Source organism: Myotis yumanensis, unplaced genomic scaffold, assembly GCF_028538775.1.
Source record: "Myotis yumanensis isolate MYYU_CA2020_CCGP unplaced genomic scaffold, mMyoYum1.0.hap1 SCAF_19, whole genome shotgun sequence".
Classification (NCBI taxonomy): Eukaryota; Metazoa; Chordata; class Mammalia; order Chiroptera; family Vespertilionidae; genus Myotis; species Myotis yumanensis.
Window position 1 is genome coordinate 13,776,062 of NW_027223770.1, and position 27,209 is coordinate 13,803,270.

The 27,209-nt window shown below is 61.1% G+C and overlaps 2 protein-coding genes and 1 non-coding gene across 4 annotated transcripts; all 3 read left to right on the top strand.

The window, feature by feature from the left end:
* The first annotated feature begins 267 nt into the window (after nucleotides 1-267).
* On the top strand, nucleotides 268-8,205 carry RANBP1 (RAN binding protein 1). The gene is made up of 6 exons (XM_070399800.1): nucleotides 268-419; nucleotides 1,674-1,810; nucleotides 4,537-4,694; nucleotides 6,417-6,545; nucleotides 7,363-7,428; nucleotides 7,957-8,205. The coding sequence occupies exons 1-6, from the start codon at nucleotides 405-407 to the stop codon at nucleotides 8,076-8,078; spliced, it is 627 nt and encodes a 208-aa protein (XP_070255901.1). The 5' UTR covers nucleotides 268-404; the 3' UTR covers nucleotides 8,079-8,205.
* LOC138998237 (small nucleolar RNA SNORA77) lies at nucleotides 7,461-7,585 on the top strand. The gene has a single exon (XR_011469106.1). It is a non-coding gene; the product is annotated as a small nucleolar RNA SNORA77 (small nucleolar RNA).
* Nucleotides 8,206-11,633: 3,428 nt separating the features above from the next.
* On the top strand, nucleotides 11,634-26,894 carry ZDHHC8 (zinc finger DHHC-type palmitoyltransferase 8). 2 transcript variants are annotated; one of them, XM_070399671.1, is made up of 11 exons: nucleotides 11,634-11,883; nucleotides 18,483-18,604; nucleotides 18,779-18,936; nucleotides 19,057-19,229; nucleotides 19,419-19,521; nucleotides 19,894-19,985; nucleotides 20,152-20,293; nucleotides 20,500-20,620; nucleotides 20,693-20,802; nucleotides 22,311-23,311; nucleotides 26,072-26,894. In XM_070399671.1, exons 1-11 carry the CDS (start codon nucleotides 11,780-11,782, stop codon nucleotides 26,295-26,297), a joined length of 2,352 nt encoding a protein of 783 aa, XP_070255772.1. In that variant the 5' UTR covers nucleotides 11,634-11,779; the 3' UTR covers nucleotides 26,298-26,894. The 2 variants fall into 2 exon arrangements, with proteins under 2 accessions (XP_070255772.1, XP_070255773.1); XM_070399672.1 differs by lacking the exon at nucleotides 26,072-26,894 and adding an exon at nucleotides 24,240-25,453.
* The last annotated feature ends 315 nt before the right edge of the window (nucleotides 26,895-27,209 follow it).

Consider the following 27,209-nt stretch of genomic DNA (forward strand, 5'->3'; position numbering starts at 1 on the left):
CCGGCACCGACTCCAGCGTCTGGCTCTCGCTTTCTTGAGCCCCAAGACCACGCGCGGCCGAGGGGCGGAAGTGCGCGCGAGGGCCGTCGGGAGCGCACGCTCTCTGGGCTGCCGGGAGGGCCGGGCATGCGCCGCGGGCGTTTTGGCGGGAAGCACGGGGCGGGCCGGACAATGATAATGTCCGTCGCTTGAGCCAATAAAGCTGCACTGGTTTTGAATCGCGGCGCGTTTCCCGCCTCCGGGGTCAGGGGTCAGGGTTCGGGTCGCTGGGCGGAGGGAAGAGCGGGCGGGCGGGAGGCGCCGGCGCCAGACGCGGAGTGAAAGAGCTACGAGTCGCCGCCGAGAGGCCCCGGAACCAGCAGCGACCGAGCCAGCCGCGCCGCCGCCACCGCCGCCGCGCCGCCATGGCGGCCGCCAAGGTGCGGCTGGGCCTAGGGGAAGAGGGGGGGGTGATGGGCGGGGGCCAGGGGCCCGAGGCCGCTACCGGCGGCCACGTGGGCGGCCCGCGCCGTTGCCGCCAACCCCCGCTGGCCTGCGATCTTGGCGCTTGCGGGTCGCCGTGGCGCGGGGTCGAACTGTGGGGAGTGCGGCCTGGGGTCTCGAGACATTCGGAGCCAGGACGCGCGGGGCCTGGGGTTGCGGGCTCGGGCCCGGGGTCTGCGGGTGCCTACGCGACCTTGGCGCGGCCCCACCGCCCAGTCTTCTGGGTCTCGTGGTCACTTCGCCGCCCTCCTAGGACGCTGGCCGGTTTCCTCCGGCTCGGCCCCCATGCGGGCTCCCGCCGAGCTCGTGCATCCCTCCCCCTGTGGTCTGCGCTGCGCTCCATTCATTCTGGCCTAACCCCGGACGGCCACGGCCTCTGCGGTCCGGGGGGGTCCTGGCCGGGCGGACCCGGGGTGGGGGCGGCTTTGTTGGCAGCGGCTGTCTCCTTGCGGAGCTGGCCGCGCGCAGAGCCGCAGTGCCGTCCGACCCAGGAAAGCGGCGAGAGGCTTATCTTTTCTTTCTCGGCTTCAATCTGGTAATGAAGTGTCCGGGTTTCTTACAGTTTTGTGGATCAAAGCCGCGTGTTCTGTACCTAAAATAAGATCCTTTGTGTCCTCTCTAAAGCGGGCCAGAATTTTACGGCTCTTCATTTTATGGCTCTTTTGATTTTAATTTCCGAAGCAAGGTAAAGTTTCGGGCAGAACTGCGAATTCCTTGTAAAAACTGGCAGTCCCCAACTTTTTCGTCTGGTAAGCAAGACCACACGTTTTTCTCAACCAGTGCAAACTCAACCGGTTGCTTTTTGCTTTCATTGTAACACTGTCCTCTTCGGCCCATCATTGCGCCCTTTCATCTAAATTGGGCCATATCGGTATCTGCATTTTACAGATGACGGCACTGAGGCTCAAAGACATGGGGCGGTTTTCCCCAGGCCACTTGCTCGGTAGGTGGCTGAGTTTTGGGAACCCCAGTCAGATGTGATGGATGCATCCTAGGGGAGGAGGGTGCTGAAGCCCAGCGTGTCTTCCCATGTGCTGGGCCGACATGCAAACCTTTCCTAGTGTGAAAGGCTGGAGGCGTCATCTCTTGCTTCGTGGTGAGGCCATTCGCTGGTGAGGATGCCCACTTTGGACACTGGTGAGCCCTGGCTTGCAGGCCATCAGTCAAACTCTCCACTCCTCCCTCCACAGGACACCCATGAGGACCATGATACCTCCACCGAGAATGCAGACGAATCCAACCACGACCCTCAGTTTGAGCCTATAGTTTCTCTTCCTGAGCAAGAAATTAAAACCCTGGAAGAAGATGAAGAGGAACTTTTCAAAATGTAAGTAACTGATCCTGTTACAGAAGTAGATATCTTTCGTTTGAGACGGAATTTGTGCTTTTTGTGGGTGCCCAGGCCTTGGCTTGACCTGTCACTGGACCGAGACTGAAGAAAGGGCCTGGAATTGTGTGATGACTAATCAGGGCTGCTATTGCAACCCACTTATTACATAATTTATTACTGGGTACCCCTGCTGCTCTGTGGCCAGTGCTGTGGAGGGCACAGACACTCCCTGGCGTCCTGTGGCTGTTCTCTATCCACAAAGATGCATCTCCCCATGTCCCGCCGACTCCCACAGCCCCTTTCCCTGGGTTGAGCAGGGAGTCTATTATTATTATCTTTTATTAGTAGTAGTAGTATTTTGCACATGGACTTTAGCATTCTGAAGCTTGTGAATTGTGTTTTTGTTTTTCTTAACCTTGACCAGAATCGAACCTGGGACCCTTCAGTCCACAGGCCGACGCTCTATCCACTGAGCCAAACCAGTCAGGGCATGAATTCTTGATTCGTTGTGTTTAATGCACAAAACAATTACAAACCAAAATGGGTGGTGTTACAGTCACGGGTTACTTTTTAAAAGTTACTCTGAATGTGCTTCTTGGCACCTTCAGTGAGAAGCTACAAGGCATTGTTTTTGGAGTCGGGGTGCGGATTAGTGTTGTTTGGAAGCAGTGCCTACACGAGCAATGTGTTGTTGAGATGTCTGACCTGTGGCCTATTGGGCATGCTCAGAATTGCAGGAAATGCTACAAGTTAATGAGAATAGGGTGTAGTGTGTCCCTAGTCCAAGTGTGTGGACCTCCCCCCTCCCCAAACCTATCCAGGATACTGGATTATGGTTTGAGTGCTTTGCTTGAGGTGGTGGCAGGGGAGCAGAGGCAGTCAACAACCCTGGGACCCATCCCTTTCAGGAAGGGAGCCTGGGGAGACCAACTCCCAAGGACCTGGGAAAGGGTTGGGAAGTTTGTAAGGAGGACACTCTGATAAAAGGGAAGTGTGTGCCCTGTTTATCAGAATTCCGACTTACAGGAGTGTCAAAGGCGGCGCCTCTAATTATTCCTTGACCTTTTCCAAACAAGTCTGTTTATGCAGACCCCCTAAAACTCAACTGAGTGTTTACTGGAATCCTTATGCTTAATCCCTGGATGCCCTTGCCTAGAGGACAGTGTAAACACGTGTCCTACCAAGAGTACTCACCCTACTGATTGCATAAAAAAATTCCAATAAAAGCTTAAGGAGGCAGGCAAGCCCCTAAGCCCTCTCCCCCACAGTCAGACTGTGTTGGAATAATCTGTTCATCCGTCATTCAGGGGCTGCTGGTCAGTCCCGGCAGGAAGGAGGCGATCAATATGCCCCTTTGATTTCAGAAGGTGGTTCTCCAAGTCTCTGCTCTGCCCAGAAATGATGCTGCAGCCAGGGCTGGCTGCTCCCACGAGTGACGTCTGCTGGTGGTGCTGTTACTGTCACCTCCTTGTCCCTGCGGGGGGTGGGAGGTCCTCTTGGTGTCCTAGACACAGGCCCTTCCTGAGGGAAGTGAGGCCAGCAAGTCTGACCTTTGTATGTGGCCTTTAGGGCTCTAGGTCAGTGGTCGGCAAACTCATGAGCCAGCAGAGCTAAATATCAACAGTACTTCTTCAAAATAGACTCGCCCAGGCCGAAAACCGACTTCCACGCATGGGCTACGCCGAAGTTTCAATCGCACTGTACGTGCGCGCCCGCACGTGGTATTTTGTGGAAGAGCCACACTCAAGGGGCCAAAGAGCCGCATGAGTGCTGCAGTTTGCTGACCACGGCTCTAGGTCAAAGCCCTGGGGGCGTCCTTGTGAGAACATGCCTCCCTTAACAGAGTTGAGTTTTAGGGAGAGAGCAGAATTTCTGCAGAAAAGGGAACAACAGAGCTGGGATCCTGTGGGGAAGAAAAACGGGCAGGTGTGGTTGGTGATGGGAGGATGCTGGGCTCAGGGCTGTGGTGGCGGCCTGGCCTGGGGCCCAGGGAGGTACTGTTCTGGGCAGGAAGACAGGGTATTGGGCCAGGGCCTGGTGGTCTGGTGGGGGCTGGAGAAGCACAGGGGGCATCTCACAGCTGAGGGAAAGGTTGGCCCTGTGGAAGGCAGGGGTCCTTGGCCTCCATCTGCTTCCATGCTGTCCCTGTGGCCCATGGGTCACCAGGAAGTCCCGTACCGTCTTCACAGACACGCTCAGCAGACTCAGGTGAGCTGTTTTGCTGGTGGGTCAAGTCTTTCTGTTAGAAAATGTGACTGGCCCTAGTTGGTTTGGCTCAGTGGATAGAGCATCGGCCTGCGGACTGAAGGGTCCCAGGTTCGATTCTGGCCAAGGGCACAGGCTTGGGTTGTGGGCTCGATCCCCCCGAGTAGGGGGCATGCAGGAGGCAGCCGATCAATGATTCTCATTATTGATGTTTCTCTCCCTCTTTGAAAAAAATTTTTTTTTAAAAAAAGGAAAAGAAAACGGTGTGACTGTAGGAATCTTTTATTCTTTCTTATCATCATGTTAAAACTTGGAATTTGCTTTTTTGCTCTTTTGGTGACATTTTGGTTTGTAGTTCTTGGAGTACAAAGAAAGGAAAGGGTGTACGTTTGAGACATCAGGTACAGCTGTTTGTTTAACACCCAGAAAAGAAGTGCTTTTTTCATCAAAAGGTTGGTGCCTTTTGTCTGGTATGTTTTCTGTGTATCTAAGCTCTCACGTAATGGCTTTTCTTGAAGGCGGGCAAAGCTGTTTCGATTCGCTTCAGAGAACGATCTCCCAGAATGGAAGGAGCGAGGCACCGGCGACGTGAAGCTCCTGAAGCATAAGGAAAAAGGGACCATCCGCCTCCTCATGAGGAGGGACAAGACCTTGAAGATCTGCGCCAACCACTATAGTAGGTGGCCTCTCGGGGGTGTTTTTCTCTGGGCCCCGACACTGCATCGGGGCAGCTTCCGACCTGTGGGCAGCCTGCTTCAGGGCTGCACTGGGACCCAGGAGTGTACCGTCCGCCAGTGCACGTTTACAGTGTGTGTTTTCTTTTAATTTAAACTAGGAAATGAGGTTTTCCAACGTGCCTCAGACCTCAGAGCAGACCTGCAGAGAAGCTTATAGCCCACGGGGGTGTGGAGACTGGGCAGGTGGGACCAAGCGGGATGGAGGCAGAGCCCAGTGTGGCCTCGGAACCAGGCTCGGCCTAAGGGCGTGTGAGTGCGTTTGTGTGTGTGCTCACGTGCCTCTGTGTGTGAAGTGCCTGGGCGGCAGCCTTCCCACCCGTTGGTGTGTTCTGTCCCCACATGGTGTTCCCTGGGGAGGACATGGGATTGGAATGGGGTGGGGAGAAGGTGGCTGCCTCACCCTTAGGAGCCTGGGAAGCGTCACAGGAGTGGGTGGAAGCCCTCGGGCAGGTGTGACAGCGCTGGGCTCAGTGCGGTCGGGTTTTTAGGATTAGCCAACCAAGGCCTGGCCTGTAAGAGGGGACTGAAGTCAGTGTGTCCTGGACTCCGTTTCTGATCCAGGGCCGTGCTGCATTTCTGGTGTGATGTGTGTCTGACAGGGCAGGGCCCCTTTGCTCACAGGGTGACTGCTGTCAGGAACCAGAGTGCAATGGCCCTCGGGGGTGATGTGGGGGGTCCTCCTCGTACCACAGTTGCTTCGGCCCCATTCGGCCTCTGTGTGCCAGTCTCCACGTCCCAGCCTGTCTGCTCTTCCCTGTCCTTGCCGATCAATTTGAAGTGCCTCCTCAGGGGTCTTCCTGACACTTGTGCTATTTTTAGAGCCTTGCCAGGTTGCTAGGTCACTTCTGTGTGAGTTGCAGGTGAGTCCTGGGCCTGGTGCACACCATAGGCCCTTGGTGGACCCGGCGGTTGACAGGAGGAGGCTGTGCATGCCCTGCGAGGCACACAGGCTCGCCGCTCGCCTGGGTGATGATGTGATGTGTTGCCCAGAGCTGGGCTTGGCCTGTCCCACATCCCCGGAGACCTCTGCTACTGGTAGACGGCTGGGCATGGCACTGGGGGTACTTCTGTTCTTTCAGAACAGCTAGTCTCCCTTGGGTCTACGTAGAGCCTGTGGAGATGGGGCAGTTTGCTTATTCCAGGCCATGACTGTGTCTTCCGTGACATGTGACCATGTCACAAGGCTCATAGTGCCCACTTCTGGTAGCCTTGCGCCTCCCCGCTGGCCTCCCTTGGCATATATGGCTGAGATTGGTTGTGTGGTTCTGACTGTGCACCATTCTGGGTGATCGTCCCACTTCTCAGCTTTTGGCCCTCGGATGACCCCCAACTTCCAAAGGGTCAGGTCCCCAGGAAGGGCTGGGTCTGCCTATCATTGTGCCCATGTCTCTCCTGGGTCTGGAGGCTGCACCCAAGGGGCAGGCTGTGATCAGCTGCATTGGCTTTGGAGCCCTTGACTGATTTAGGGTGTTCCTGGTTTTAAGTGAACATGGGGCATTTTAAAAGAGGTTTGGGTAAATTCCAGAAGGCCCCAAATCATCCCTGTTTGGCCCAAAGTGGGACCTTGGGTTAGCAGGCAGAACTGCAGTCCTGGGGTGGCGGGGCCGGGTGGTAAGTTGTCTCTGGCAGTGGGCATTATCCTCATGGCGCTTCTCCTCCAGTCACGCCAATGATGGAGCTGAAGCCAAACGCAGGCAGTGACCGTGCCTGGGTCTGGAACACCCATGCGGACTTCGCTGATGAGCGCCCCAAGCCAGAGCTGCTGGCCATCCGCTTCCTCAATGCTGAAAGTAAGCAGAAGGGGGGCGGGCCTCGGGGCGGGCCTGAGTGCTGCCGCCAGTGTTACAATGTAGCAGTTCCATTGCAAACAGAAACACTATTGCTTTCCAGGGAGAATGGATGGTAATTGGGAAGCTGTGGTGGGAATTGTTACTACCTTGCTATCTGGTGGGCCCTCAAGGAAGGGATCTAAGTGCAGTCAAGCCAAGCGCTCTTGCGTCCAGTAGCAATGAGTGCCTTTCCCTCTTCACCTCAAAGGAGGCTGCACCAGCCAGGTTCCCTTCATCACCTGGTCACCTGGGTGCCAGCAGGGGCTGTGCTAAGATCCACAGGCTGAGGATGATCTCTCCCCTGCTTGGGTGTCTTTTTGGCCCAGATGGTCAAAGCTGTGCCCAGTGGGCCCTGCAGGAGTTGGGTGGGTGCTGGAGCTCAGCGGCCCAGTAGCTCACCATTGGTGTGAGTGAACCTCGCTTCTGCTCTAGAATGGGGCCTGTCCAGCAGCTACTTCAACCTGAATGGAGGGCAGAGTACCTGGGCGGAGGCCCTGGCCCTTGGTTGTGGTTGTGTGAGGCCACCATACTGCTGCTGTGCCCAAATTGTTGCCGAGTCAGATGGAAGGAGACGGCTCAGCATAGCCACTAGCCTCAGGAGGGACCTAAGAAACAGTCACTGCCCAGTCTGGGCCGAAGTGGGTCCAGGGTCATGTTAGATGGCCCAGCTTGTCAGAATGGCCACGGGACAGGCCCTTCATGAGCCCTGGCTCTTCACACTTGCTGGACTTGTCCCCTTCACTTCTCAGGGTTCTGAGGAAGTCTCTTCTTTCCGCAGATGCACAGAAATTCAAGACAAAGTTTGAGGAATGCAGGAAAGAGATCGAAGAGAGAGAAAAGAAAGGTAACATGGTGTTCATGGGTGGGGGCCTCCTTGCAGACTCACTCTGCACCCGGCTGCAGTCCCAGGCGGGTGCTTTTTCAGTCTGCCACAGAAACATTCCAGGGACTGCGACTACCTTGACCTGTGCAGGGTGACGCAGCTGCCCGGGGACATGGTGCTTTCTGGGGAGTGAGCTGGCCATCCAGGCCCCAGTGCGTGCTCACTGGCCTGGCCTCACTGCACTTGGGCCGGTGGGCAGGTCACAGTGTCTGACTGGAGCCCTACAGAGGCTGATGGACTTTGAGAGGTCCTCCCGGCCATCTGCTTGTTCCGGGCCTGACAATGGCTGCCATAGCCAGGGACACACTGAGCAGACGGACTGAGGTCCCAGGCGTGTGTGTGTATTTGGGTGACTCTGGAGGATGCGATAGAACAGCAGCCTGTCCTGTGGGGAGTGTCAGGCTCCCGCGAGGCAGGTGCATCTCGCTCCAGCATGGGCTGGGGAGAAGAGCGCTTCTCTGTTTTCTTACTGTGTTCCCCGTGTTTCAGGAGGACTGGGCAAAAACGATAATGCCGAGAAAGTGGCTGAAAAGCTAGAAGCTCTTTCGGTGGAGGAGAGCAAGGAGTCCGGAGAGGAGGAGACCAAGGAGAAAGCTGAGGAGAAGCAATAAGTCCTCTGCCCTTGTTTTCTGTTCCTTTTTCCTTTTTTAAAAAATTTGCCCTGCCCCGTCTTTTCGGTTTGTTTTTATTCTGTTTTGTTTTTACAAGGGACTTTATATAAAGAACTGAATTCCAACATTCAGGTGGGCTTTTTTTTTTTTTTTTGAAGTTTTTGCCCTATTGAAGATGACCAGAAAATCCATTCCCCAGTCATGCAAATGTACTGTGCTAACTTTCTTTTCCATAGTGGAAACACTTATTTATAGTCATCAAACATAGTGAATAAACAACTCATTCGAAACCTTCACGGAGGGCAGGACCTTGTGTGCGCTGGTCCTGTCCTGGCAGCTGTGTGGGTTCCTGCTGGCTCCAGGGGGTTGGGGTGGCACTCTGGGTCTGACCCTGCTTGTTCTGCCCTGGACTTTGGGCCACTGTTGGCTACTGGGGCTGTGGTATGTCTGAGCTGGTACTAGTGGGGCAACTGGGCTGAGGGAGACCAGTGCTGGGTACTGCTTCCTGAAGGCCTCAAGTGCCTTTGCCGGTGGTGAGCAGTAGAGAGGATTTTTTCTTCCTTTGCCTTTGGGGAAGAGAAAGGAAGATCACCAGATTCCTTGGCTGTGGTACAGGAGGCCAAGCAGGTCTCTAGGCTTTGGCCAAGGCTGTCTCTGGTCGGCCCTCAGCCTGGGAAAGGCCAGTCCCGTAGCACCCAACCCAATCGTGCCTCGGCAGGCCTTGGCCGCACCGCCATCGTTGGAGAAAACCGTCCCATCGTCCACGTGTTCTCGGCATCCATCTGGGTGGAATTGTGGACATCTGCAATGGCTTTACATAAAAGGATGCTTTCAAAAGTGCAAATGGGGTAGTGCCACTTGGGGGTTTGTCTTGTAGATGGGCTACCTCTGTAGAATCATCCCACGTAAGGGAGGATTCTTAGTGTGCCGGCAGGCTTTGGAAAACATGGTCTCACCTGGCACGGAATGTTCCTGGCAAATAACCAGGCCCCCAGGAGCTGTGGCCTTCCCACCCTCAGCGGGGGAGGAGCAAATTGTGCCCACCCAGATGGACATGCTCCTGCCGCCGGTGGCTGTTTGAGTTGACACCTACCAGAGGTGCTCTCCAGTGTGGCTAAGTCTAGCTGGGCCCTGCCTGTCCTGTGATGTTTGTCCAGTTTAAACTGTCTGTGGTCACTCAGGGATGTACCTCCAAAGGAAGCCACTCTTGTTTTAAAACTGAAGACTTCACTGGCCAGCTTAGTTGTGTCCTGGCAGCCTTAGGCCCCAGGGCACAGGCCAGTGTCGTGCAGTGGTTTTTCCCACCCAAGGAGGGACACTGAAGCGTGTGCACCGCTCCTCTGGAGTTGGAATTGTGATGCTGTGAGGGCAGATGCCCCTTCCCTGTGAGGCCTCTGTTGGATGCATTATGTGAAAGGGCCCAGGGGCTTGACACGCCTTTAAGCACAGAATGGATGTTACTGTTTTGGGCTCCAATGAAAGTTAACCCCACCTCGTAAAACCCCAGGCTGACTCCTAGGATGAGGAGATGTATCTCAAGCAGAGACAGCCCCTCAGAATTGCTGGAGGAGAGTGGTGCTGTGACCAGGGTGCATTAAAGATGCAGCTGTTCACACTACAGAAGGCCCTGCAAGGGGAGACATGCAAGTGTGAGCCAGGACGCCAGTAGGGGTTCCTTTAACCCCCCCTCACTTGCTGCCCCCACCAGTGTGACACAGGTGATGATGTTAAGCCAGAATTGAGGTGCTAACAATATTGGGGAAGAAGAGATAGGAGATGACCTACAATTTTTTCATTCCTGCGGGTGGGAAGGGGGTTGGGAAGGCTGTGCTTTCCTTTCCCAGGGATCTGAACTCCTTGTGTAGAGTATTTCTGGGCTGTGGCCTCACTGGGTCTGCCCCACCCAGGACCCCCTCTGCAGGGACCTCAGCAGAGACATGACAGCCAGGATTTGGCACTCCTCGGCTCTCAGCTGTCCTGGCACCCCTACACAACAGGGCCCTACTTTGGGTGCAGTGGGGGAGGGGCCTCTTGACGTGTGGGCCTATGTCCAGGCCCTGTTATCAGAAGTTGTGTGTGTGTGTGTGTTGGGGCGGGGGGGCGGTGGGCTGGAGCAGCATTCCCTGTACAGGGCTGCAGAAGGGCAAGAACAAGGGTGAAGTGGTGGGGCAGGGTTTGGCTGGTGTTGTGTCCCCTATCCCGAGGGCCTGTTTGTATTAGGCCTGTAGGGCTATGGCATCTCAGCTAGGCTTGAGGGGGGGTCTGCTCCAGGTGGGGTCTGTCCTTTGTCCACCTTTGCACCTTGAACCCACCCCACTGCCCCAGACCCTGTCATAGAGCTAGTCCCCCAAGGGCTAGGCCTCCCGCAGTGGGCAAGGCTACAACTGGATGTGGTGGGAGAAAGTGCATCACCAGATCTGCTGTCAAGCTGCGTTAACGCTGGGGTCTGGCCCCCATCCAGGGTTCCTTAATAGTAGCTTGCAGCCTTCGGGGCCGGGGCCTTAAGAAGGCCCACCTACCAGCATGGAGGGGCCTCTGGGAGCCACCGGGCCTGTGTCAGCGTGGCCGGAGGAGATGGTCGCTGTGCCTCGCACTGCTGCGGACAGAGACCCTTGGTGCTCACTGGGGAGGCCTTGGAGCTTGATGGAGGTTCCGACCGCCCAGAGGCGCTGCACTCGCTGCCCAGATGGTCCCGCCCACCCCGCGCCGGCTCTGCGAGGCCGCGGGTCCACCTTAAGCGGCGTGGGCAGGGGCGGGGGATTTCCTGCCGGAGGTGGGCCTGACCACGGGCCGATCCCACGCGGGGCAGGGTGCCCGGGGCTTCCTGAGGGGCACTCCACCCTGCCTCGGGGCCGAGGGACGCGCCTGGCCCGGGGCCTCTACCCACCCACACCCCAGGCTGCAGCTCGGGCCCGGAGGCAGAGGGACCACTCCCCCTGCCCTGAGGCTGTCCGCTGGCGGTGCTGCTCAGCCAAGTGGCCCGAGGGCTGAGCGGCGGGACGGGGATAAACACCCAAGGTGCCCGCGCAGTGTCACCGCTGACCCCCCGGTGGGGGAGCCCCCGAGGAGCCGGGCCTGGCGCTCCCGAGAATGGCCTGGAGCGCGGGCATCGCCTGCCCGCAGGCACCCGCTGCTCGGGGGCGTTCCGGGAGCGAGCGGTCTGCAGAGGCCCAGGAGGGGCCTGCGGGCTGGACACAGGGTGCCCGGTGTCCTCTACAGTGTCCAGCTGGTGGGCAGGGATCTGCAGGTGCGACGGCTGTGGCTTAGAGAGCCGCGGGCACTCGCTAGACCGGGGCACCGAGGCGAGGAGAGGCCCGCTTTCTGAGCGTCCCGAGCGCCGCGCAGGAGGCCGACCCGGCTCCACCGCGCGCAGGGCCCGGGGCGGGAGCTCGGGAGCCCCAGGCTGGGGTGGCTCCGCAGCCCGCATCCTAACGAGGGCGTGGCGGGGCGGGAGCGTCCTCCTGGGTCTCTGGCCCCGCCCCGCGCCGCCGCCCCCCGCCGCCCGGTCCACCTTAAGGGGCGCGCTGACATCAGTGCGCCGCCGCCGCTCCGCCCCTGGGGTGGGATTTCCTCCTCCGCCACCGCCGCCGCCGCCGCCGCGGGTCCTGCGCCGCGTCCAACCCGCCCCGCCGACCCCGGCACGACCCCGCCGGCCCCGCCCGTCAGGCCCCGGGGAGGGATGCGGCGGCGCGGCGCCCAGGATGCCCCGCAGCCCCGGGACGCGCCTCAAACCCGCCAAGTACATCCCCGTGGCCACAGCCGCCGCGCTGCTGGTCGGCTCCAGCACCCTGTTCTTCGTGTTCACGTGAGTCCGCCGCGTCGCCGGGGCGCAGGGGCCACAGCCAGGGGTAGGGACCGGGGGCAGGGACCGGGTCCAGAGGGCTGGGCAGGACAGGGCTGGCACCAGGGGTTTGGGCAGCGTGAGCCCGCACCCTGGGCTGAGGCTGAGGCCGTGAAGGTGCCTGTCCTGGGCACCAGGAAAAGGTGAGTCCTGTGTGCGGGGACACGCGTGCCCCGTGGGCACCTAATGAGTGTGCCAGGCAGGCCCTAGGTGTGAGCCGCTGGGCCTGGGCAGGGGAGTGTGTGCAGTGGCTGCCCAGGGTGTGGCTGCAGCCCTCCCCTCCCCACAGGCTTCAGGAGGGACGTGGGCTGCCCAGAGCCACCAGCCCTTCCTGCGAGGAGCTGAGGATGTGTTCGGCCCCCTCTCCTGGCTCTACGGCCAGGGGCCAGAGCCGAGTTGTTCCTGAGTAGGTGTGGTCTAGCCCATCTGCCACGTGCCTGCCCCACGGCCCCCAGTGACCCTGGCGTGGCAGCACCCTCCTCCCTTCCTTGACCTTCATAGGAAAGCCTAGTGATCACAGCTGGAGGGCCCAGGCCAGGCCACACCCAGGGACACTGGCCATGGCGGGCTTTGGAACCCTTGAGGCAGAAGGCAGGCCAGGCTCTGGGCTTTTGCAGCTTTAGACACCGGCTGGCTCACAGATCGGAGTGGTGCTGGCGATGCAGCTCCCTCCCCATGGTCATGCCCCGCCCCCCCCCACCCCCAGGTCTCCTTCTGGCACAGGGAGGGACTGAGGGCCCCAGACTTCAGCCATGCGGGTCTGTGACCACCCCCTTCTGCAGGTCCCAGGCTTAGTTAGTCACAGCTCTGGTGACCAAAGCAACCTGGGGACCTGAAGCCAGTGGGACCTCTGTTCAGAGGCAGGTCAGCCCCGGAGAGAGAGTGAATCAGGGGCGGGGTGGGCAGGGGCCGGCATGGCCCCGTTCACATTAGCCAGAGCGAGCGCGGCTGCCTTGTGTTCGCTGGGTGGGCACTGGGTGTCTGTGGAGGCGGGAGAGCCGTCTACCTGGACTCCGGAGCTGGGTAGGTGCCACCGGCTGCCAAGAGCGTGTTTAAAAAAGGCCTGTGTGGACGGGCTTATTTCTGGCTTTGGTGAGCAGGCGGATTCTTGTCACTCAGAAGCTGCTGACTGTGGGGCAGAGAGGAGAGGGGCAGGTGGGCAGCAGACACCGGAAGAGGGGGGACGAATCCTGCTGGGTCTCCTGCCGGGGTGGGGCCCAATGTGTTCTCTATTGAGAACTTGGGAAATGCAGGAAAAAAAAAAGACCATTTAAAAAGAAATTGAAATTGACCTCACCCCAGAGAGCCATTGCCTCTTTCTATAGGCTCACCTGGCCTTGTGTAGAGCGCTCATCATGAGGTTGTGGTTTCAGAGGGCTCTTACTCCCTGTCCGGTGAACTTGACCCACCCCCAAGCCATAGGCTCCCAACCTGCTGCCCCCTCTGCACCCTGCCCCATGCCAGGTCTTCCTCTGTTCTCACAGATGGGGGGTCTGGATTCAGGGACGTCGTGTTGGGAGGTGCAGGATTCCTTTGGGGTACCACAGGTGGTGCCTGCATCCTGCCCTGTGCATGGCTGTGTGTCTTTGTGGCAGGATGGGGACCCAGGGGCACTAGTTGGGGTCCACGTGGAGTGACCATCCAGCGAAGGGAACCTTGCTCATCCCCAGGACAGGGCTCCCCTGTAGCCCGACCCCGAGGCCACATTGTTTGGACCAAAGGAACCCTGGCCCGCCCCTGCCCTGGTAGCTGGGTTCCTGAGAAGGGGCTCTGTGGGGCAGACCCGGCCCAGTAATGCCAGCACAATATGCCAATTCTGGGGCAAGCAGGTGTCCAGGCGGTCCCCTTCTCAGGATTGGCCTTTCATCACCCCAGTACCCATGCTTCTGCCCTGTTGCTGCCCCAGGCCTGCCCCAGACTCAGACACGTGCAGGGAGGGAGCAGCTCTCCTGTGCCCTCTCCCCACCCTCAAGCCCGAGGGTTGTCTTCTCTGCCTTTGATCCTTGGACTTCCCTGGATGCTGAGGGCCCCAGGCCCCGCTCTGCACTCAGTCAACATGAGGTGCCCCTCAAGGGCAGGTCCACACAGGCAGCAGCTCCTGGTGTCATGCGAGGAGAGGAACCAGCGCCTGGAGGACCAAGGCCAGCTCATTGAGGGGGCTGGGACCATGTTGCTAGGACAGTCTGTGGCCTGGAAAATATGCCAGGAGGTTGGAGTATCCCTCCTCTGAGAATGGGGAGCACATCACAGGGCAGGTTCCCAGAGGCCCTTCTCTTCCAGGAAGCCTTCCTAGGTTCCTGGTGCAGTTGTGTCCCCCTGCGCCCCAGAAGCTCTTCACACTGGCTCAGTGCCAGGCTGGGACAGGTGTGAGGGTGTGTGGGAGGGTCCAGGCTTTTGCCCTTGCCCCTTCCTCCTCCCAGAGCCACTTTGCAGAACGACGGGGACCCTGTGAAGATCAGAGAGCTGGCAGAATACCAATGCCTGGGGCCGGGCCATCATGCCTATGTCTGGGGCCAGTGGGTTGACTTCTGGGATGTCGGGGCTGGTTCCCAGGGTGGGCCTGAGCCCTCCCCACGCTCAGAGGCCCAGACAGGCAGCAAGGCCCGGCCTAGGACAGTGGGAGGGCCCGCCCAGGACCAGGCCAGACCATGGTGGGTCCTGGTGGACAGAGCTGCTGGCAGGGGCTGCATGGGGAGGGGGGACTTGGTGTGAGCCCCTTGCCAGGACTTGCTGCATGTGGCCTGGGGTATCCCTGGCCCGCCGAGCCTCAGTTTCCCTCTCTGTAGGGATTAGGTGGGTGGGTGCAGCTGGCCAGAGGCCTTTCTGGCCTGATCCGGGCAGAGTGGCCACAGACCCTCTGGTGCTGGGTATCCATGTGCGTGAACACAGACTGTTAATGACGAACCCAATTGAAATGAAAATGTTTGAGTTAAAAATTTCAGTCCACATTGAACTTTGTGAGCATGTTGCCCCTGCATCACCTCCCACGCCCTTGGGTGCTGTCTCCCTGTTGGCCCTGGCAAGACCTGGGGCCGCGACGGGGGGGAGCTCATAGCAGTGGTGTGTGGCCCTGGCGCTGGGGAGGCAGGGGCTGGTCAGAGAGGAGGGCTCAGAGCTTCGACCTGTTCGCCCTTAGCCCTGGCCTCACTCTGGCCCCAAGCTTAGCTGTAGGCAGCAGGGAGTGGCCAGCCCCTGCCCAGCAGGGCGAGCCTATAGTGTCCCATCCCCTGGGTGGGCGTGGGGTTACTTCCCTGTGGGCAGAGGGGCCCTCCTGGTGCCTAGGACAGACTCAAGGTGGGCTGAGCAGTGCTGCCTGTCGGGTCCTGCCCAGAGCGTGTGTGTCCTCACACATCCGTGTGCTTACCTGGTCACAGAGCGAAGGGACGCCCAGAGAGGTGGAAGGACAGAGAGAGGCAGCCCAGCCCGGGTTGGAGGGGGCTGGGGTCAGTGGGAGGAGAAACGTGTGTTCACAAGTGCATACGTCTGTGTTTATGCAGGTGTGCCTGTGTGGCCATGTATGTGTATCCATGCAGGTGTGCTAATGTGTGCACAGGCACGCACATCTGTATGTTTGTGCATCACGTTGAACACATGTTCACGCGTGTTCACGGATGCATGCCTTTTATGTACAATTATGTGTGGACATGTGTCTCTGTGCATGCCTGTTCAGTGTGCACTTATGCACATGCATGTATGGAGCATGTTTATGCGTCTCTGTGTTCTGAGCACATGTGCATGCACCTGTCTCTGCATGTTCACATGTGTACATGCATATGTATGTGTTTGCATGGGCTCTTTCATCTTTCCCCCCTTAGCCCACATGTTTCCCGAGGTGGCTGAGTTCCAGGCCTTGGCAGCATTGGCCCGTGAGCCATACCCCTTAAGCGTGAGCCCAGCCTGAGCTCCCCTTAAGGCATTTCCTGGTGGGTGAAGGCCACCTGGGGGGAGACGGGGGTGGGGAGACGGGGGACAGGATCGCATGGGAGTGCCTGATCTTTGGGTCTGAATCATTCTGGGGGGATGGAGATGGGAGGCAGAGTGGGCAGTGGCTCAGGTCCCAGTCAGAGGACCTGCACCCCTCCCCAGCCTACCCAACACCAACTAAGGCCTGCACCCTCCTGGGTACGTGCGGCCCAGGCAGTGGGCAGGTGCTACCCACGGTGGACGGAGACCGCCCAGCACCTCAGTGTAAGCATTGGCCCATCACAGTGCAGATTTCCAAACCTGGCCCCAGTGCTGCCCAGCTACACCCCAGTCTTAGGCATCTAATCGGGGCCACTGTCCAGCCCATGCGGCCTGGGTGTTCATCAGGCTCAAGGCGGACAAAGCAGCACAGGCTGCCCAGGTCAGTGGGAGCTCTGGTCAGCATAGGGGTGGGGGCTGCCCAAGGGGTTCAGCCTATGTACTGGCTTGAATCCCAGCTCTGACGCAGACTTGCCCCAAGGCCTTGGGCATGTGTCAAGCCCTCCGATACCTGCTCCTTATCCGTAAAATGGGAAGAGAAGCACCCCACACCCCCTACAGCTGGAGGATGGAATGTGTGGTCCACTGTGCAGGGCAGGTAGGCGGTGCGTCTTGTGTATTCATCAGCCAAACCTGGACATGGTGGTGGGCGAGGCTCACACTCTAGTCTCCGCCCCCCGTGTCCTGCCTTCAGTGCCCACCTGCCTGCTGCGCTCCGTGTCTGCACATCTCCCGTCCTCAGCCCGCCCCAGTGCATCCTGGGTCCCCTCGGCCTCTTCCTGTCCCAGAACAGGCTGCCTCCACTGGCCCCAGGCCGTTCAGGTGCACGAGGGCCCGTATTTGCTTTAATGTTTTCACCGTCTTGAAACTCTTCATACGTTTTAAACAAGTGGGACATTTTCATTTTGGCAGATTACGTGGCCAGCCCTTCCCAGACGGTGCCATGGGGAGCTGGTTCAAACTGCCCGTTTGGGGTCCACAGTGCCCCACTTCTCCGTGGGGGCCGGGCATGTGTGAAAAGCCCATCCCCACTGGCATTTGGGCCTGTGCCCCCGCCCCCGCCTTGCTGGGCAGACCATGCCTCAGGCGCCCACTGTGGTCTTGCTGAATGGATCACATTGAGCGCTGTCTGTATACTAGGCTTCAGCATGCCGGGTGGGGAGTGTGGAAAGTGTGGAAGGTGTCTGTTGGGGGGTACTCGGGGCCGCCCGGGGAAAGGGGTGGCAGAGGAAGGCCCTTCCGGCTGAGGGAACCCCGTCCTCAGGCTGTGCATCCACCTCCATGGTGGGTCCCGGAGAAGGGGAAGGGGTAGATCAGGCTCCGGGTGCCAAGCGTGCTGCTGTGGGAAGGGAATCTTTAAATAGCTTCTTGCTTTCCACTAAAAATAGCAAAGTTCTGCTGCTATGGAGGTGGTTGCCGGGGTGGCGGGGCTGGCCTCTGGCCAAATGAGGCGTGGGTGCGCCAGTGTGGCCTGTACCCGCTGGGTGACAGGCAGGGCTCATAGTCAGGGCTGCTGCGGGGATCCCCGGTGCCCCGCCCCCCGACTTCACAGTGAGCCTTGGTACTGCCCTGCTTGTCGCCGCAGCCAGGGACCATGGGGGAGATGGGGAGCCTGAGGCCAGAGGGGCTTTGTGGGTGCTGAGTGAGGGGACTCAGGGACCCACTGTGAGTTGGGGCAGGGGCCGGAGGCCATGTGCCCAGGGACTGGCGGGGGCTCTGGTTAGGTCCCAGGAGAGCTGAGGAAGATACTGTCTGTGGCAGAGTACCCATCAGGGAGGTATGCATGACCCTTACAGGGCAGCAGGAGTCTGGGAAGGCTTCCTGGAAGAGGGGGCAGCCTTGGAGCCAAGTGGTAAAAGATTTCGAAGGGGTGGGGGCGTCATTCTTTCCTAGAGTCTCCCAGCGTTCTGCATTGTCATGTGGAGAGTAAGGTGACCTACTGAAAAGAAGGCGCTGCCAGGTGGCCCAGACTCTGAGACTGCGCCCCTCAGGGAAGAGCAGGGATCGCTCCACTTGGCATTTACTGGCTGAGAATTGGGGCTCCTCGCACCTGAGGATCTCCAGGCTCAGGGGCCCCGCTGGGCTGGGACAGATCTAGGTGAGGATGGAGGTGGCCTGAGCTACCTGGTGGGTCACTGGCCTCTGTCAGTCACGGTGCATGGACAGAAAGGGCTCATTTCCCTCCAGGGAGCCTGGGAAAGATGCTGGGTGCAGTGGGAGGACATGGGTGGGCTCTGGTCACCCCTCCTAAGTCGTGCCACCCCAGGCCTATGGGCCTCTTTGAACCTCAGTTTTCTCAACTGTGAGTTAAATTCCCAACAGCTACCAGGGGGCTTGCTGGGGTTAGAGCTGGCACACACAGTCCGTGCACCATGCACAGCATGCATAGCCCAATGGTTGAGCAAAGGAGCAGCAGGCAGGTGGGCAGGGATCTGCCAGGACCCACAGCAGCATGGCCTTCCTGACTGCCATGCTGAGCATCGACAGTGGCCTTGAAGGCCTGTACGTGCATGTACATACCTAATTTCTCTGCCCCCAAGTCCTCTCCTTACCCGCCTGCCACACTCCCAGACCCAGCCCTGCCCTGCTGTGCCACACAGGTGCCCGTGGTTGACGCGTGCTGTGTCCCCAGCCGTTCCTGTCTACAATGGCATCATCTTCCTCTTCGTCCTGGCCAACTTCAGCATGGCCACCTTCATGGACCCTGGCGTCTTCCCCCGAGGTAGGACCTTGTGCTGGGGCAGGTCATCTGCTCTCTTTCACTAGAGTGTGAGTGGCTGCCACGGGGAGAGTCTTTGGTAGGGGGTTCCTGACAGGTGGGCTGGCAGAGATCGGGGAGGGGCTCTCCTGCCAGGGAAGTCACTTTCCTGCCACCACCCTTGGCTCTGGCCCACAGCGGATGAGGACGAGGATAAGGAGGACGACTTCCGGGCCCCGCTGTACAAGAACGTGGATGTGCGGGGCATCCAGGTCCGAATGAAGTGGTGTGCCACCTGCCACTTCTACCGCCCACCGCGCTGCTCCCACTGCAGCGTCTGCGACAACTGCGTAGAGGTGACCGCCCCGCCATCCCATCCATTCCCCTCCTACCATGTCCCTCACCCCGCCCCCCCCCCCCCCCGCACCCACCCCCCTCCCGCCCACCGTTCACCCTGACGTGCTGCTCCTGCCCAGGACTTTGACCACCACTGCCCCTGGGTCAACAACTGCATCGGGCGCCGCAACTACCGCTACTTCTTCCTGTTCCTGCTGTCCCTCAGCGCCCACATGGTGGGTGTCGTCGCCTTCGGCCTGGTCTACGTGCTGAACCACGCCGAGGGGCTGGGAGCCGCCCACACCACCATCACGTATCCTTGGCCCGACCACAGAGGCAGCGTGGGCTGGGGGCACATTCTCAGGGGAAACTGAGACTCGGGGGTGGGTCAGCTGCCTGGGAACCCCCAGGGGGTGGGCTGCCCTTTCTGGACGGGTGGGAAGTTTGACCACAGGCACCCGCTCTGTGTCTTCGCCCTTGGCCGTTGGCCTTAACGGGCCAGCATGGCTGTCATGTGTGTGGCCGGCCTCTTCTTCATCCCTGTCATCGGCCTCACCGGCTTCCACGTGGTGCTGGTCACTCGGGGGCGCACTACCAATGAGCAGGTGCAGACCCTGGGTGGGGCCGTGCTGTGACGGGGATGGGGGTCCCCGATGCTGAGAGGGTCAAGCCTACACCGGGACCCTGGGGGGTCGGGGCAAGGCTGCAGGGGCACTCACTCAGGTGGCCCCTGTAGGTGGGGGAGACTCTGGTCCCGTGCACCCAGGTGGGGTAGGGGGTGGAGCTCTGCCACTGCAGCCACCAGTGACTCGGGGCCCGGAAGTTCCACAGCTCCCTGAGGGACAAGCTGGGGTGATCTGGGTGGGGCTACCACTGGGCTGACCCTGACCAACCCAGGAGGAACCCCGGCTGTCCCTCTGCCCACGGTGGGCTGGGCCCCGGGTAGCCACGCTGGCTGAAGGGCCCCTTGTCCGCAGGTGACGGGGAAGTTTCGTGGGGGCGTGAATCCTTTCACCCGAGGCTGCTATGGAAACGTGGAGCACGTGCTGTGCAGCCCCCTGGCTCCCCGGTGAGGCCTGGGTGGGGTGTCGAGGGGGCCTCTGCCCGGGCTCAGGGTGGGCAGCTGCAGACCCTAAGCCTGGTCTGCTTCTGCCCTCGGCCGGTGGGGCTGGCCCTGCCCTCGGGATACGTTCAGACAGGGTCGGCCTCGCCACTGCCCCTCTTCCCCGGTGCAGGTATGTGGTGGAGCCGCCCCGGCTGCCGCTTGCTGCTCGCCTGAAGCCGCCCTTCCTTCGGCCCGAACTCCTGGATCGAGCTCCTCCGCTCAAGGTCAAGCTTAGTGACAATGGGCTGAAGGCTGGCCTGGGCCGAAGCAAGGTGGGGGCCCTTGGGTGGGTAGGAGTTGGGGGGAAGGTCAGATCCTTGGAGGCGTGAAGCAGCTAGGTTGGAGGGGCCTGGAAGAATGGAGGGCGGAAGAATTGGGCAGATTCTGGGGCAGGATCGATGTCCCAGGGCCCCAGGGAGGCATCCCCGGTTAAGCCCTGGCCCACGCTCTACCCACCACTGACCATGCCCCCTCCCAGTCCAAGGGCAGCCTGGACCGGCTGGATGAGAAGCCGCTGGACCTGGGGCCACCACTGCCCCCCAAGCCGGAGGCTGGCTCGTTTGGCGGTGACCGGCAGACCCCACGCCCAGGCAGTGCTGGTGAGGAGGGGCTAGCCAAACGAGGGGAGGGGCACGATTGACCCTGGCCTGACTGAGGTCCATTTCCCCCAGAGAGCGCCCTGTCGGCCCAGAGGACCAGCCCCCCGACACCCGCCATGTACAAGTTCCGGCCTACCTTTCCCACAGGTCCCAAAGCGCCTTTCTGTGGCCCAAGCGAGCAGGTGAGGAACCCCGGCCCTACCCTGATGCCCTGCCCCGGCGACCCCACCCCCAGAGGCCTCACCCCGTGGGAGGCCCTGCCGGGGTCACGGAGGGTGTCAGCAGGATCCCACTTTGCAGAGATCCCAGCTAGGGCCAGTGGACGGGAGCGGAGCAGGGTGTCCTGGGAGGGGCTGGCGCAGGCGGTCCTGGCCCTACGCCCTTGGCCGGCACTGCCTGCTGGCCCAGTAGGCGGCTGCCCCCAGGAGCAGTATGTGCCAGGATGCCAGGAATTGCACCATTAGTCACTCCGTCAGGCCCACGGGAAGGCTTCAGAAGAATCTGAGATTGTTTGAGAAAGCACATTATTTGCCCAAGTACAAGCATTCTGTGCTCGCTGTGGAGCCATCGGCGGCCCGGGACTGCCAGGAATTCCCAGGAATTCCCCAAGCGTTCCCAGGCTGGCCGCCCTCCTTCACGGCCACTGAGAGGCAGCCCTGTGGCTGGGCCAGCACACCTCGACCAGCCCCACCCACCCAGGACGCCCCTCTTCTCGGCGCCCCCTGGTCTCGGCAGTGACTCCGAGCCTCTCTGGCCAGTGTGCAGTGGCCCTGCTTGGGGACAGGGCTGGGCTTTAGGTGCCCTCATCCAGGGCACCTCCTTCTTGGGATTGTCCTGGCGCTTACGGAGGCCTGGGGTTGTCCCCCTGAGGCTGGCCCCTGAGGCCACATTTGTCCCCGCCCATGCCTCTTCTGTTTTGTTTTTTTAATTTATATATATTTTATTGATTTCAGAGAGGGAAAGGGAGAGAGAGCTCATCAATGATGAGACAGAATCATTGATCGGCTGCCTTCTGCACGCCCCTGCTGGGGGTTGAGCCCGCAACCCAGGCATGTGCCCTGACCTCGAACTGAACCTCAACCTTCTGGTTCATAGGTTCATAGGTCAATGCTCCACCACTGAGACATGCTAGCTGGGCTCTGTTTTGAGGTTTTGCAGGTTCTTGTCTCCAGCCTGAGCCTCGAATCACAAAGGCCCTGTTGGTGTGGCTGTCCCTTGAGCTGGGTGGGCTGCAAGGACACTGCCCTGGGTGTGTGTAGTGGCCAGTGGTGGCCCTGTTGTGTCCCGACACTCAGAGGTGGGGTGCCCAAGAGAGGGCCCTGGTCCCTGTGTGGTTATGACATCTCCTCAAGGTCCAGCTGCTGAGGCTGTTCCAGCACCCCCCTACCCCCACCCTCACCCCCACCCCCACCCCGGGAATAGGAGCTGGAACAGCATGCACACCCTTCCCTGGGAGGTAGCCCCTGGGGCTGCTGCTCTGCTTCCCCCTGCCCCCCACGTCCTTCTCTGGTGGACAAGGAGCAGGTGGTGTGGCCAGGGGTTGGAGAGCTTATGGGACGGCTTGTCGGTTGTACCTGCCACCACCTTGATGTCACTAAGCTTGCAGCCTCCACATGGGCACAGAGCATCCGGTGACCAGGTGGGGCGTGGCAGGCGGGCAGTGGCAGGCGTGCACCCTCTCTCCCTGCAGGTCTCGGGCCCCGAGTCCCTGACTCTGGGGGAGGACAGCCTCCACAGCCTGGACTTCACGTCTGAGCCCAGCCTGGACCTTCCTGACTACCCCCCTGGTGGTCTGCACACCACCTACTCGCCTTCCCCTCCGCTCAGCGCCGCTGACACCTTCTCAGGGGCCTTGCGATCCCTGAGCCTCAAGGCGGCAGGCCGGCGGGGTGGGGACCACATGGCCCTCCAGCCCCTGCGCTCTGAGGGTGGGCCCCCGACGCCCCATCGCAGCATCTTCGCCCCCCACGCGCTGCCCAACCGTAACGGCAGCCTGTCCTACGACAGCCTGCTCAACCCCGCCTCGCCCGGTGGCCACGCGTGCCCCGCCCACCCCTCAGCCGGCGTGGCCAGCTACCGCTCGCCCTACCTGCACCCTGGGGCTGCGGGTGACCCACCACGGCCCCCGCCCCGCAGCTTCAGCCCCGTGCTGGGCCCCCGGCCCAGGGAGCCCTCGCCGGTGCGCTACGACAACCTGTCCAGGACCATCATGGCCTCCATCCAGGAGCGCAAGGATAGGGAGGAGCGGGAGCGGCTGCTGCGCTCTCAGGCCGACTCACTCTTTGGCGACTCGGGCGTCTACGACGCGCCCAGCTCCTACAGCCTGCAGCAGGCCAGCGTGCTGTCGGAGGGCCCCCGAGGTCCCGTGCTGCGCTACGGCTCCAGAGACGACCTGGTGGCCGGGCCGGGCTTCGGAGGCGCCCGCAACCCCGCCCTGCAGACGTCCATGTCCTCGTTGTCGAGCGCAGTGAGCCGGGCGCCCAGGACCTCCTCCTCCTCCCTGCAGGCAGACCTGGCCAACAACAACGCCCCGGGACCCCGGCCAGGGAGTGGCTCCCACAGGTCTCCTCTGCGCCAGGGCCCCCCCTCCCCGCCCAGCACGCCCCGCTCGCCCTCCTACATGGGCCCCAAAGCCGTTGCCTTCATCCACTCGGACCTCCCGGAACCGCCGCCCTCGCTGGCTGTGCAGAGGTGGGTGCTGGGGACCCTGCAGGCTTCCTGGCAGGGGGCAGGTGTCTGGCTGGCTGTGGGACCTCTTGGCTGAGCAAGTGCGGGTTGTCCGGAAGGCCTGAGGCCACCTGTGGGGTGGACCTTCCCTGCCTGGGGGGTTGTGCCCCTCCAAGGACACCCTGGCATGTCCCAGGGTGTGGCACGATTTGCATCTTAGCCTAAAGCTCCACATTCCCGCCAAGCTAGCACAGACCCGTGCCTGGGGTCCCCCAGGCCTTCTTCCTCAGGAGATGGTGCTGCTGTCCCTGTTCAGGAGGGTGGGCACGCAGCTCCCTGCTCAGAGATGGGGACCTGGGCCCCCACGGGACATAGCAGCATCTTCGGGGCATCACCCACCGCCTTGAGCACAGACCAGGGCAGGGAGTCTCGTTGTGGGTGTAACAGGTCCAGCAGGTGGCAGCTGCAGAGGCAGGGATGGAAGCTGAAGGAGGGAGGGCCTCCTGCCCTCATGACTGGGCAGCGAGGTCGTTGCTGGGCAGGCTTTGGGGCAGGAGGGCAGCCCCTCGTTTTCCCAGGAGGCAACAGGGAAGGGGCCGCACAGGCATCACTGGGCTCCCCAGCTCAGGGCACCAGGACCGGGCAGAACCAGGGGCGTGGCTGGTGGGGTCCACCTGGCCGCCCCATGTGTATGGTCTTGCCAGTAGGGGGACTAAGGGTCCTCGGGGTGTGACAGCTGTTCTGACGTCTGTCGGTCCTGTGACAGCACAGCCCTCCCCCTATAGGCTCAGTGTGGCCACCCGTCTTCTGGGTGGCACCTTCTGAGCTCAGAGGTGTGGCTAGCCAGGGCTTCGTCTGCATCATCTGTCCTGTTGCCTCACTGGCCTCTGTCCTGCCATGGTCGGTCCCTTGTTCACCGTGTGTCTGCATGTATGTGTTTGCTTTGATGCAGGGACCACCCTCAGCTGAAGAACCCCCCAAGTAAGCTTAACGGGCAGTCCCCGGGCCTGGCCCGCCTGGGACCTGCCGCCGGCCCCCCAGGGCCCTCCACCAGCCCTGCCCGGCACACACTCGTTAAGAAGGTGTCTGGCGTGGGTGGGACCACGTACGAGATCTCCGTGTGAGGAGTGACAGCCACCCATCCGCTGTGGCACCACGGGGACCGGGACCCCCCAGCGGCTGCCCCCCACCCCCCGACTTCTCTGCCCTGACAGAGGAGGAGGCCCAGCAGGTGTGGACGCATCAGCAGGAGGGAGAACCACGCCTCCACGTGTCCGTCCCTCGGTCTCCACCTGTCCATCCACTTATCTGCTCACCAGGGTGCGGCCAGGCCAGGGGCCACCAGCTCCAGGATCTGTGTTGGTGCCCTTGCTCTCATAGGCTGGGCCTCGAGGGTCACGGACTGCATCTGCGTGGACTGCACCCATGTCCCCGCGATTTCACCAGGCCAGCCCCCACCCAGTCCCTTTATAGAAGGGTTGCTGTGGCTCAGAAACAGACAGAGGGGCCTGGGTCCCTGGCCATCCTCCGGACTGAGGGCCCACCGCCTGGCTGACCCTCACCGGCCGCCTTTCAGGGACCCGCTGGGAACTTCTAGTGCGGTGAGGCCGCTGCTTCTGCGGGGAGGCCAGCCCTGGCCCGCAGCCACCCGGCTCCAGGGCTACTCTGGGGTTTGACAGGTGGATGGACAGACGGACAGACTGCCAGCCGTGGGTGGGGTCCTGGCTCCATGTGTCCCGTCTCGCCCAGCTGGTGGGCGTGTCCCCGTGTCTATGCGCTGAGCTGCCATGCCACGCCCCATGTGTTAAAGCTCGGGGCCCCGCGGCCCCACCGCCGGGAAACTCGCTGTCATTGAAGCCTTAACCTCTGCTTTATGCTCTTGTGGTGGCACCGGGGGCAGGTGGGAGCAGGCACAGGCTGGACGCTGCGACAGGGGCCTCTGAGACCAGGAGTCCCTGCCCTGCCAAACGAGATTCCCTACCCCAAGGCATGCAGAGTCGGGGCGCCAGAGCCCCGGCGTCTGCGTGGGAAGCACACGGGGAGGGGGTCAGAGCTCTGCCTGGCACCAGGGACCCGAGAGTAAGCACACAGCAGCGTTTGCTTGCGTTGTGTCTGTTTTATGTTTTTATATCTACATCTATATATCTATAATTTTATTAAAAAAAGAAAAAGAGTCATTTTGATCCTTTCCTTGAGCAAGGCCAGGGCTGTTGCTGATACTCAGGGGCTCTGGGGGTGGGGGTGCAGGGGGGAGAGCCATCCAGGCTCCAGGAGAGGTGGAGGCCGGCAGTATGGGATCGGACGTTCCTTGTGGGCATTTCTGCTGACTTAAGCGGAGTTGGAAGCCTGGGAGGTGGGGGCTGGCCCACGGGTCTTTGGCTGACGAGCATGCGGCTCCCCTGGGTCTGCGTCATTCCTGGCAGTGACAGGGCTTTTGGAGAAAGACTGGGGCTGCAGCTGCCCCCGAGGCCCCCCAGGATCCCAAGGGCTCGCAGGAGATGGAGGAGGGGATGTACCCGGGGCCACCCGCCGGCTGGGGGCCCTGTGGCGGCTGTTGCCATGACCTGCAGCTGCATTTACTGGTCCCTCCACCTCTGCCTGTTAAATGTGTGGGGGGAGACATCGGGAACGCACAGCTTTTCAGGACTCACAGCTGGGCAGAGAGGGGGAGGCGGGGGTTGGCCCCCTGTGGGGGGTACCCCAGACCTTGGACCCCTGCACTGGTCAGCCTCATGCTGACCTCCACCTTTCTGCTTCTCTCTCATGGGACGCTGCGGCCCCCAGGGGGCGGATCGGCACTTATAGCCACGGATGGGGGCGTCGTGGCCTGCCCAGGGTGCCCCCCGGCCTGCACCTGTGCCGCCTCGGCCTCCCTGAGGACCGCCCACTGCTGCAGGTCCCCTGGAGCCCAGCTGCTGGGGTGCTTCCCCGAGGAGCTGTGTGCCGCCTGCACATGGCTGCCTCCAGCCTTTTCCCCCGCCTCTCGGGGCCCGCGCGGGACACCAAGTAGGCATCTGTGAGAGAGTTGGGAGGCCAGGCTGCCACGGACCCTGGGGGTGTGGGTTGAAGGGCCAAACCTTGACCGACTCCCTACCCACCGGGGTCCGTGACCAGGTGCCCGCCCACCTCAGGAAGTTCCATCTGCTGCAGGGGGTCCAGCACCCCAGGTGGGGGCCCTGGAGCTGCTGGGACCTGCACGGCCTTCCTAGGGTGTCACGCCATCACCTGACCTCCCGGCTTGACCAAGCGCTTTAGACGCCACTTCCTCCCCAGGAAGCCCAGGCCTCTGTGTAAGGCTGGGGTGGGGGTCTCAGGTTGCCCCGCAGGTCACTGCACTCCCCTCCCCGAACCCAGTGCAGATGCCTTAATGTCCTGGAGCCGCCAGCCTGCTGAGCCGTCCAGGCCCTGCCTGGGCAGGAGGAGACCAGCCGCCCAGCCCAGTGAGCCCGCTCTGCCCAGGCCCTGCCCGCAGTCTCCACTCCTCCGCTCTGAGGTGGACACTTGGGCGCTCGGCACCTTTTCCTGCTTCGGCAACAGCTCTGCCTCTCCCGCTTGGGGGTGAGCAAGCCACAGAGCTCCTATTCTAGAAGGTATTCCCTGCCCCAATTCAATGCCCTAAATAAAGTGTTTGGTGTTCACCTCCATAGCTCTCTCCACCAACGTGGTTCCCTGTCCTCAGCCTTGGGCAGTGCCAGGAGGCTGGACTGGACAGGGACCCTGGGTTGAGGAGGGCGCAGGAGCGGGGCGGGCAGTGGTGGCCGGGTGGGTGTGGGGAGCGTGGGGTAGTCTACTGGACAGGGACTGTAGTCACGTGTGAGGAGGTCTGAGGTTCAGGCTGAGAACCCGACCCCCGATGAGGGTGGAGGCCTGGGGATGCCCAGTCCTCACTCAGTGGAGACCCTCCTGGTCACACCCTCTGCTC